The sequence below is a fragment of the Apus apus genome, chromosome 4 (assembly GCF_020740795.1).
Source record: "Apus apus isolate bApuApu2 chromosome 4, bApuApu2.pri.cur, whole genome shotgun sequence".
Classification (NCBI taxonomy): domain Eukaryota; kingdom Metazoa; phylum Chordata; class Aves; order Apodiformes; family Apodidae; genus Apus; species Apus apus.
Window position 1 is genome coordinate 74,286,540 of NC_067285.1, and position 12,435 is coordinate 74,298,974.

General features: G+C 36.8%; 1 protein-coding gene across 2 annotated transcripts in view; it reads right to left on the reverse strand.

The window, feature by feature from the left end:
* MARCHF1 (membrane associated ring-CH-type finger 1) overlaps positions 1-12,435 on the reverse strand; it is a 372,379-nt gene that overhangs the window by 32,006 nt on the left and 327,938 nt on the right. Inside the window, exons 4-5 of one of the 2 annotated variants that reach the window (XM_051619262.1) lie at positions 5,237-5,316; positions 4,222-4,956 (exon numbers count right to left, since the gene is read on the reverse strand). In XM_051619262.1, coding sequence (XP_051475222.1) covers positions 4,222-4,956; positions 5,237-5,316 — 815 coding nt within the window. The remainder of the gene's footprint in view (positions 1-4,221; positions 4,957-5,236; positions 5,317-12,435) is intronic. The other variant, XM_051619263.1, reaches the window with a different exon arrangement.

The window sequence follows — 12,435 nt, forward strand, 5'->3', positions numbered from 1 at the left end:
GTATAAATATTTCAATGAGGGTTTCATTTCAATGAGGGTTTCATTTCAATGGCAGTATTTGAAATGATGAATCTATCTTCTGTTCACCTTTCTCTTTTTTTCCCAAGCCCATGAGGACTTCTTTATTCCCAAGAGGCTGTGTGCTGGTTTTGTGAGGACAAATATTTCAAGATACAAATATTTTCATACAAGATAGTACTTTCGCAAGTCCTGCTAAATAATATTATGAAAAAACCTACCCTGTTACAACATGTGATTTCAGAGAGAGAAACTACATAAGCATATTGCTTCTTGTCAAGTGCAATATATACTATTTCTTCCTAAGATTGTATTAACACACAGAAATACTCATATTACTATTTTCTAAGTTTATAATGGCCTTTTAATGAATACATTGGCTTTTTAAAGCTGATTAAAAAAAAATAGATTTGAAGTAGATTCTGCAGATTTCATTAATCAACTTCATCTCCCTTACTACCTCCTCCTACTCTTTACCAGCGTTCTGGCACGCTCTGCTCTTTCATTTACTCCTCAAATGAAGGCCTCCCTTTATCTGACCGCATACAGAGTCATTCATGGAGTTCAGCAAAATCAAAATCCTACTTCAAATTTTTTTCATAGTGAGAAACTCCATCTTATTTAAGTGTGTGTGGTTTCTTTCAGCTTACAGAATAACAGTTCAATGTTATTGCTGAAATGACTGCATCACTGCTACAAAAAGATCTTACACCAAAGGCATAACTAGTCAAACAGAAGATATTTTTCTATTCTCCCATAAAATATAATAAAAATACCGTAATATTAATTTAGAGTCAATACACAAAGCACTTAAAATATGCTAGTGGCAACATAAACTAATCCTATTTCTTCCTTAGTAATTCCTACATGAAAACAGGACTAAATCCTCACAATTCATTCACTTCATCGTGTTCCACACATAACTTTTCCCTATTTCTTTTTCTAAGGTTGTGCCTCATGCCCCACAGCAAATTCCAGAACACAGTACATATGAAGAAAATCTCAGACAAAGAACAAAGGACAAGGGGCATCCAACTGTATTATTTAGAAAGCCTATCCTGTTAATCTCAAAACAAACAGAAAATTAGGTGCTGAAACAACTCAGCACTAGCTAAGAACTAACTTACATAGCTGTCCTTGACCCCAGAAGTAGAAACCTTGACTTCTAATGGACTCCAGAAAAAAGGAATAGGTTCAAGGAAGAGATTGTAAAGATCATAATTGGTGTTATGTAATTGTTTCACCACTTTGGAATGGTCACCGTCACAGTAGAAGGGGAAACATCTAATGCGAGGTGACCAAAAAGCTTGCCTTAGACTCGCTGAAATATATATTGTCCTATGGTACTGTACTTCATCTGCATGACTAATGTTCTTAAGCTAGAATAGTGTATGTCCTGTCACATTCCTGCTCATGCAGCTAAAAGCACATTGAGGGAACTGCTTATACCCTTATGTGCATATATAAATGTGTTTCACTGCCAGTAATGCATGAGGAAAAAAGCGCCTAACCAAACACTTATAGACAAAGTAACTCGCACCAGGAGATGTTCAAGATCTCTATTCCTCTGCTGTTTCCATGCAATTCCACCAAGGTGAGAGCCATTCCTCTCAGCCAGTTTTGACACATCAACTAGAAGACATGAATACCTAGGAAGAAAAGCTGGAAGAAACATCTCCATAATACAAATTTTTCACATCACAACCAGGTATATTCATTTCAGTCTTAGAATAAACATCAGTAAAAAACCTTCTTCTTTGTCTCATGCAGAAAAAATGGTTACTGTATATGTGCACATCTGCACTGAAATATGACTTTTTTTTTTGTTTCAGAAGCAAGATTATGAATCTGAATAAAAACATGCCATAGATCATGAGTAAATTCAGTGCATGGACCTGCCCTGAAAAACAAAAACTATAGTTTATACCAAATCTGTAGTAAAAAACATGCCTTCCTTTTTCTTCAGCTGTCTGCAAATTGATTAAGACTTACCAGCTATGAAAAATTTAACATGCTTTTGATTTTGTAATGCTTTCCTAGATGTATTATCATTAGTACGATACATCCAGTAATAACAACCAATTCCTGACATGATGATAAATGCAATTATGACTGTCTTGACAAATTTTGCATGACGGGGCAAGTTACCAACTGTGTTGAATTTTACTCTTGTTGTTCCAAGAGCATTTCTGCTGACAGTGAACTCAGGAGCACACATTTATCAAAAGTTTTCAACTCCTTGGCTAAAGAAGAGTCTAGTTAAAAAGTCTGCATGCACATCAAAAAAGTCCATCCTTGAGACAACATCAAAGTCTTGCAAAAAGTGCCAAAATAATGATAATAAAATTGAATAGGCTGAGAAGACAGAGAAAAACCTGGAGTCTGCTTTCCATCTGAAATCAAAAAGTTTACAGTCTTAGGCAATAGATAGGATTACTCTACGTGAGACAATTACAAAACTTTGACTTTAATTTCTCTTTTTTTTTCCTTTTTTTTTTCTTTTTCTTTTTTTACATGGTTTAGTTAAGCATGTATAAAGACTCACACTGAAATAATTAAAGTTTTTGGGTAGCTCATATTCAGTTAAAAATTATTAAATGCCCCCTATTTATTTATTTGTATATATACACACACACACACATATATATTTTCTGTGCCTACTGCACTGGATCTTTGATACACGCAGGCTTGATGGTTCAGAAATTAAGGACAACTGAAAACATTGAAGTAGTTATCTGTGCCCATCTCTGGATTATACCATGTAGACATCCTTCAAGTGATTAAAAAACATATAAAATATTTTCCACTGCTGCTGTTCGCATTTCTGTCACAGGAAGAGGTCCCAAGCCAAGGGTGTGGACCTGTTGTACAAGCTGATGTACAAGCACAGCTGGACTTCACTCTGAAGTAAAAGTTAAATCATGATGGTAGACACTGGTCAGACAACTGAATTACCTGTTCTCACTTTGTAAGTGTAACAAGGAGTGCACAGCACTAGAGGCTTTAGATGTCCTGCTGTGAAAAAAAAAGCACAATGCCTACAGATTATCTTTCTTCTTTTTAAAACCAGGATCTTTGTAGTGTGATACTAGTTTTAAGTATACTGTGGAACTGCATGATGTGGCATCATGAACTTCCTCATTCTGCCTTTGTTTACATTTCCATGCAAATTTCTTCCCAGCAAAGAAAAGTGAGAAGTTTTGGGTTCCCACATTAAGAAACTAAGCCTGATCCTCATTTACACTTTACAGACGAGATTCAACACTGGCTCACACATCTAAGGAGAGGAAAGAAAACCAACAACAACAAAAAAACCCCAAGTAGTTTCACTTCTGTTAAACTTACAGGATGGTGCATTTTCATTTACCGATAAATTAAGTAACCCTAGTCCACCCAGCTGTCTACTCTAAATTTAGACATCAGCTCAGAAGTGGCAAGCTTGCTCTCATTTCCAGAGAAAAATGCTCACCCTCTCATACTGCACTTCACACTAACAGTCTCAGACTGTTAGAAGCCTGAATTTCTGGACTAAAGAGAATTGTCTGCATTCATTTTTCTTCACCAAAGCTTATTTTAATGCTTATTCTCCACAATCACCCTTTTTATTGTTCCAATGCTTGTGATGGGTACCACAGTAACAGTCCCTACACATTCGCAGTGTAGAGGTGTTCAGCAGCGTTCAGAGAGGGTGTTTTGCTGGCACTGTCCATAAGACTGCTGTGGTAATGGTGGCTTTAGAGGACACTGAATCAAAACCAAACATTTTTTTCATGTAAGTTTATAATAAATGAAAAAGAGGGACCAAAGCTGGATTTGAACTGATCACGTAAGAATGAAAAACTCCATATCCCATTGTATTGAATTATCTGGCACGCTGGCCTTATTCTCTGCCTCTGGCTGAAGATTTAAAACAGTGATATTCTACCAGAGGACATGGCATGTCCCTCATCATGAAGAAAAATCAAGCTAAGGAAAACATTTGGTTCCCTTGCAGGATTACCATTTATAAATTAGAGAAGTATGTCTTCAGATTGAGATATGGTAACTTCTCTGTAGCAGAGGTTTTGTGTTATTACTTACGGCCTGCCTAGCAGGTTACTACTGAGAAACAGTGACAGAAAGCAGCCAAGAGAAGGGGCACTCAGCCCACAGCAGCGAGAAATTCCTTTTACGAATGCTAAACTTTTCTAATTAGGGACTAACCTGCATACTTCAAAATCATCAGACAAGTCATCATACAACACTGGAGGCTTCTGAACAGCGTCAGTCAGACGGGGCCCTGTCCCAGCAGGTGCTCTGTTATCTGGGACTGCCAGGGCATCACTGCTGGAGCCTGCCTCTGCAAAGCAGTCCTTTGAATCTTTACTGTGTCTAATGGCAGGCTGCCGATCTCTGTAGTAGCTTTTGCCTTTGCTTTTCCCACATTTCCTTGAAGAAATCCTTGCTTCCTGAGATGACGCTGAAGACTGTGATTCCTTAAGCCTTGGAGCCCTTCTTCTGCGGTGATTTAAAGTAGGGTTCTCAGGGTCAGATACTTCTTGCTTCTTTTTCCCCGTTGTCCCCAGGGTGACAAGTTCAACAGCATTACTGTTTGAGGACTCGTCCTGCTTAGTACATGATCTATTGTTCCTTCTCCCCCTCCTGGGCATTCTGGCCTTTTCTCTTGCTCTCCTCCTATCCTGAGCCCACTGACTCTCATCCGAAGATGATGATGAATCAGATGCATTCCAGCTCGATCTCTCTGGTTTAGGGTGTAATTTACAGTCTTTCCCCTTTCCTTGCTTTTCAGTATGCTCACCATTGTCTCCAGTCTCTTTATTCCGCCTAAACCTTCGTTTTACTTGTTTCTTACCAGACTCCCTATTAGAAGGAGTCAGCACCATGACAGGGGTTGCATGTTCAAGCTCATCTTCTGACAAATCATGCAACGTAGTAGATCTAGACAAAGCAGTAAGCAAAGGAAAGGGATGGAAATGATAAGGATGGGTGGAAGGAGAGAGAGAAATCAGAAAAAAAAGGATGAAAATGAGAACATGAATTTTAATAGAAAGGCATGAGACTGAAAAGCAAAACAGAACCAAAACAGAGATTAAAAGAAAACTGAAGTATATGTAAACGATTAATAGTGTTAAGCAGAAGCAGGAGCTACAGATTATTTAATAAAGACAACAAATAACCAGCATCAGCCAGATTAGAGTATATTTTTCTCAACACATACCTACAAATGTCCTGAGTGGAAGGGCAGACAGACAACCGTGACTGACTCCTGGGAGCTGTTCCTGTTGTAGGACTGCTTGCCTGTTGAAATAAGTTAGACAGTTTGGAATCTTTGTCCATGAAATACATTGCAGATATTTTGCTGCTTTGCCACATGATGACAAAATTAAAGTAACTGTTGCTGTTGTTCATAGCACACTGTTGAACACATGCAAGCTCACAAAATACAGGAAGCCTGACCAAAAGCAAAACCTATTTGTGGAACTAAGTACGACTGAAGTGTTTCAGCTCTCATTTGCTCATGACTACTTTTTGTCACTGTTTGAGGAAGCAGCTTTCAACAATTTGAGTTTTCAATTTGGTTTTGATCTACTGTAAATGTCTGATAGGAGAAGATGTTTTTACTTCATGCAATCAAACAACCATGATGATTCCTTTCAAAATGAAGTGCATTGACATTATGCTGAGTGATGAAGAGCACAAAGCTAACCTACGTTGAGTGGACTGACAGAACAGCAAGAAAATTAAAGTACATTTTAAAAGGTTTTCAAGGCAATCAGATTTCAAGAAGAGCTCATATATGTAAACTGATGAGCCTGAGAAGACCAAAGTGCAGGCTGCATCTCTACAGAGCTGATCACATTCCCAAACAGCAGGACAGATATAAAACACATTTACTACGTTACATTTTGCTTATAAGGTTGTTGCTACAAATTGCAGACTCAATTGCTCAACACTACCACTGAAAAATAAATGTTGATGGTGTTAACAGCAAACCATTTCAATCTGCCTCACAATCTACTGGCAGCATAGCTGTACAGAATCTGAATTTAAATCCAAGGCTTTGTGATTCTTCACGATCACTCACGAGGTATAGTATCGTGGGGAGAGGGTTCAATACAAGTAATCCTTAATGCTATGGCCTTCCTTTAGCTGATAAGGGCATTATCTTACAGTATGCAACTGTATCCCACTGTGAGCACCAACACCAACTGGAGACAAATTACTGTAAGTTTAAGAGTTCCACAAGATCATGCACTAGCTGTGGGGAAGAATGACTATTAAGCAAGAGTACATATAACACAAAGATGTAAAGGCTGTCACCTCAAGCTTTTGTACTAGCAAATCAAATTCAGTCACAGGCAGAGCCCATAATTAAAATTATTTCTAGCTCACCTTCTACAGACACTTTTTTATGGTGTTAGTTTGAAGATTAACAGTTCAAGCAAAAAAAATAAAAAAATGTAGCAAGTACCTGCTGACACTTCAGTTCTATTCAACGTTCTTCCTACCCATTATGTTTCATGCTTAGATCTTTTGGAAACATCAGTCACCACTCTGTGCATTTTTTACTTTTAATGGTATGCCAGCTGAGACTTAAGAATGGTGCTTTTGCATAAAAATAATCTCCTAGCTTTCAGAATTCAAGTAATCTTTTTTATCTCTTGAAAAGCTAATGTCACAACACCAAAAATATTACTAATTCTTTACTACTAGTTCCATGAAATGAAACTTAGTGGTATGAAAACTCAGCCAACATGATAAATTTAATTGATAAAGCTTCTGGGCTCAATCCTTATGTTCAAATGGTTTGTCAATGCCACCAGACAAAGAAGAAAAACTGGAACGACTGAAGCCTAATGCTGGAAAAAAAGCGCAAGTATCACTGAAAGAAATTGTTGTATTTCACGTCTCTTTCTACAAGTGCAACATTTCAGTAACACATACTGTGAAGGGATATGAATCAGTTTTACATACACATTAGAAATAGAGGGCACGTATACGGTTGGGTGTATAATCCTTTTCCACATCAGCCTCTAGGATTAGGTTGAAGGGATTAGGCATACCTTAAACCATTTGCACAGCTACTTGATGAGGAAAGATGCAGACATCACCAGAGCCACGTTGTTGGGCTGCATGCTGCTGCTATGTCAAAAAAACATCCCTCCATAATAAACCTCAGATGAAGGACTGCTGACGAAATCAGCTCTAGAGTCAAGTGTGAACTCCTGCACTCATTCCTTGTGCATAGTCCCCATTTCTTTCTCTCGTCACAGCTGCAAGATTCTAACATTGCCTCTTGCAGGATCTGTGCACTACAGAGATCTGGCTTGATCTTACGCAGTGGTCAGGGCCATCACCATGCGATACAGGCAAGATTGATGTCACCTTGCCACAAGCATTAGCCTATGAAGGGATAAGGAGAAGGGCTAAGTTGGCCCAGTAACTGTAAGCAGGTCTGCATAAATTCAAGAAACTTTCAGCAGCTATTAAAGCAGGAAGTCAGCTAGACAGCTCTTAAGAGGGCTGGAATCAAGCCAAACATTAAAACAAATTCCTTGAAAAGCTTTTACACTTACTATTTGGGACTGGAGACAGGTGGAAATCTAATTATTTTAAGATAAAAATTACATTACCAGTTTGATTTCTTAAGTCTTTCATTTCACTCTCAGCTGTATAGAGGTCTGGACTGTTTCAGCCCTGCTCAGATAAATTTACTTTCTAGTTCCCCTACTCTGACATAAAGATGTTATGTTTAATTGCATGTAACTTAGAGCAAGGTTTATTTCCTTCTAAAATAATGTACATCACATTCTTAAAAAAAACAAACCTCTAATGCTTTTTTGATTGTTTACCGAATCCCTATTAGGAGCAAACCTGACATCTGGGCAGGCAAAAAGCCTATGCACCACTTCAGTCTTCAAAACCAAAGCAAGAAAACTCCAACATGCTAAGTTATGCATAGGGTGGTTCAGATTCTTACCAGTAAGCAAGCTTCATACAACTAGTTTCTACAACTTTTAAATACAAATTTTGATTTTTATCTACTTTTAAATAGCTTTTAATAGTAAAATTAACCCATTGAGTGATTTCTATACCAATGTAGTAAATCAAAATGAAGTTGCCTGACAATTCATTTCTAAGCAAGGCAGCTCATTTCTCTACATCATCAATACAAGGAAGATGCTTGAGAGATAAAGTCAACTCCAGCTGATTAGGTTTCGCATTTCAAAAACGTTACTAGTAGTGAGAAATTCCCCACTCGTCATGTTCTGCTGTCTTCATCAGTTTAGAACTTTCTCATCAAGGAGATGCAATTTAATCAAGTGACATGACAGGGCACTTATCCATAATTATTTTTTATATGTTCAATAGAATTTGGTAGTATGCTTTTCAAACAGAGTAGTGGTAAATACGGAGTTTTCAGGACAAACAAGATGATAACCATGTATATGACACAAGAGGACTTTAATTTCACAAACACATGCCCTTGTTAAAAGCCTGCAGCTAAGAGAGAAATGGCACAGAATGAAGTTCAATTGATGAAAACAGTAAGAAATTCAAATAAAGATTTCCTTTACTTTGGTTTTCAGGATCTCATAGAATTTTCCAGATAACAAAAAATGGGAGTCCTCACTGCCCATCTATTGCTTAATACTGCATATTGAAACTAGTCCAAGAACATGAGTCAGGTTAAACTATTCCTAAGAAGGGCTTTGACTTCACAGAAAAGCTGAGTAAATACATGTTCCACAAGTGTAAAGCATTCATATTTCAATGGAGTTAAACTTTACAAGAACAAACGAGATGTAATGGACAGCTGCTATAAATGGCCTCAGAGATACCACCAGGAAGGCTAATGAATTCTCTCATGCCTCTTTTCTGAATAAGGAAGGTGTCACGGTTGCTGATTCTTACGTGGGGGAAGAGAAGATGGTCTGTACCCCACAGAAGGCATTTCCAAAAGGTGCTCAGCTTACCACACTGCTGAAGCAGAAAGATGTAGGAAATGGAGGGATGATAGGGCAGACAGGAAATATGACTAATGCTTTTATTCTTCTACTAAGTATGCTTTATAGCAGTGACGCATGACAAAATTCTCCAGCTTCCACCAGCCAATATAGTGAAAAAACTGAAACTCTATCCTATTAAGATAATGGCATACCAAGGAATGGATACCATAGAAAATTAGAGCAGTTTGCATAGCAGTGAGGTCAGCAGGAAATCCAGCCTGTGTATTTTCATCTGAAAATTTCTGCTTTGTAAAAAAATGCAGCTTTTTATGGAAAACATCCATCTTTATAAACTTTTATGTGCCTAATTTCCCAGGTCTAAAAAGATCAAAAACACGGAGTCAGGTGTATCTTATAAAGTGTGGCTTGATGGCAACTGGAACTTATGCACATAGGTTTGGGAGAAGACGGCTTCCTGTTTTTTTTTTTTTTTTTTTCTTGTCTTTTTAGTCCTTTATGATGGAGTTCCTGCTTTGCGCTCAGATCATGGCTTTACAGCAACCATTAAATTGTTAACTCAATTTCTGCTACATTTCCTCTCACAGAATTTATTTTTATAAACTATTTTCTTGCACATTTCTCCCCCAACCCTTTTCTTTCTCTCCTCTTTCCTCCCACCTCTGAAAGGAAGGAATGAAAGGAAAAGTAACACAGAAGGAAGGAGAGGAAATACGCTTATGATTCTGCTGAACAATATCATTCAGCACCTTTGAAAGACAATATGGTCCTGTTATAAAATGGTTTGAAGCCTAAATCACTGATTTCTTTCCATTTAAAGTAAAATCAAAATTTACTTTTGATTTTTTCTTTTACTTTCCATTAAAGTAAAATCAAAATTGCAAGTGGCAACTCTAACCTACTATTTAAAAAATAAAACCAACAAAAGTAGTTACAACTTTGACTTGTAGATTTAATAAGCTTTTTAATTTCTTTTCTCCTGTCTTACTGATCTATCTTAATCTTTATTTTAAAGTTAGAGGTTCTCCTCAAAAATCCACTCTTTCTATAGCCATGGAAGTACTGATAGCTAAGCTTTGAATTATCAGATTGATTATACTTCGACAAAGTCTTCGTACTGTGGCAATGCAGTGTTTTCTATTCATGACTCTCTTCAAGGATGCATCTTTCTAGGCACTGAATACTCTGTTAATCAAAATGTTAGGTACTTCCTAAAGAAATATACACTGAGGTAAGTGATTGAAATGAAGGATGTGCTGGTCTTTATACAAAAGGTGCAGAGCCCTGAGACCAGCAGCTTTTGACTGCCTGGAAGGAGCTAAATTTAGCCTGTAGGAAATGTGAAGCACAAAACATGAACTTTACTTGTTACTGGATTTTGTAATCTTTTAGTTCAATGGTAGTCAGCATCAGTATTCAGAGAACATAACTGAGACTTTCTTGTCCAAAGAGGGCATGTTTCCACATATCCCTTTATCTGCAAGACTTAAAAGACTCAAAATATTTATATATATTCTAAACAGCTTTCAGTCATATGACATTCCTGCCATTGTCCCACCAGTACATATGTATGTCAATGCACACACTCATCACATCTTTCCTTTGGCCTGGGCTATGACACAGGGCATTAGTACACAGACAACTCAGGGATGTCTTTAAAGAAGTGGAAATTATATATATACATTACACACAAAGTGAGCTTGTATAAACACATAATGCTTACGGTACTTCACACATTCCAAACATATATGCAATTTTATCTGGCTGCGTGCAATGTGGCACATTCAGGTATACTCCGAACTGCTGGTAAGAACTGTGATTTAATGAAACAGAATCTGTGCAACTGTAGCATTTTATACATTTATATATTTTGTCTCTATTCCCTCTCATTAGAATGTGAGTTTAAAACAGGTCAAGTGTATCCAAGAATAAATTGAAAATGTATTATTTTCTACCAGTTGTCCCCTGGAACTGGTATGTATTTAATGCAATTTTTTTCAGAAGTTCAAATATCAGGCAGACTGAGGTAAATTCTATAGCCATGCCTTTTGTTAAGCTTATTGTAAATAAAGAATACATTATACAGACAAGCCACAAAGTATTCTCTAGACAAAGAAATGAAACATTTACATCTAAGAGGAAAAAAAAAGTCATTACACCGTTGTATCTAAATTCAGTTTTTGCCTTTCTCTGCTTTATGTCTGGATGAAAAAAATACTCTTCACTAACTTGTTTACTTTGTGCCATTGTTTTTTACAGTAATAGAATCATAATGAGAGTTACGTGCCAGGTTAGTGTTCACCTTTGATATTAATGTTCCTGTTTATGAGCAAGAAGAATAATTTAAATGACTTGCATAACATTTACACTCATATTTTAATGCTTGTTTTGTATACATTGTATTATTCCCTGTAACAGCCCTTTTGAAGGCTGACATTTTACACTGTGCAAGAGCAAGGACTTGTTTTTTATTTAGATTATTTTCTTTTTTGACAGCTCTAAGTTTTCTCTCAGTTGCTCTTTACAGCAATCTAGAATCTACAGTTGGAAAGGACGGAGCAACATGGTTCCTTGAAAAAAAAAAAAAAGAAAGCATCAATCTGGAAGAGAATCCTCATTTATGATTAGTGCGAAATTGGCAAAGAATAACAAATAAGAATAACAAACATGGATTGACTTGCAGTAGTGCAGTCCCCTGCAGCAAAATGCAAGAACTCATGGAATTGCTCTTCAGGATTCAGTCATGCAACAGATGCTGCAATCCTCCTTCAAGCTATCAAAGCTCATCGTAGGAATTTTTTAAAAAGGAGCATTTAAGATCCATTATGCTTTTTCTACCATAAAACCTATCATTTGTGCTTACAATAATTCAGACAGAAGATACTATGCATTTTCTGTTGGTATCACAGGGTGGTATGTTTTACCCATTAAAAAAAAAATGCTTAGTGTTTAACAGTGAGTTCTGCTTCAAGATGTATACATCACCCAAACTGTGACACAGGGCTCTTCATACATTCACCCCTTACTGAGAGAGGTTGAAAAATTAGAGAATAAAAATGAATGTGAAAGAAAAATCAATTTGAATGGAAGAGACAAACCAGAAATGTATAATTCAAAAGGAGAAAATATTATATTACATGAATTGATAATTAGCGAAATATATTTCAAAATCACAAACAGAGTAGCTCAGATCAATAACCAACAAATTTGCAACAACAAACTTTCCATCTAAAACTTTAGTGGGCAGTACTTTGACATGTTGGTGCCTTTTGGATTTAATTTGTATCTTACTGAGAGAAATCCAACCTGACATAAGAAATCAGTATAAAAATTGCAAAAACATGTAAGAAAATCAATTGTTAATCCTTCTTTAATTCTCTGTTGTTTTTCATATTCGAAATTAGACCAACGGATATTATTACACTGAATATTTCAAAATGTTCACCCC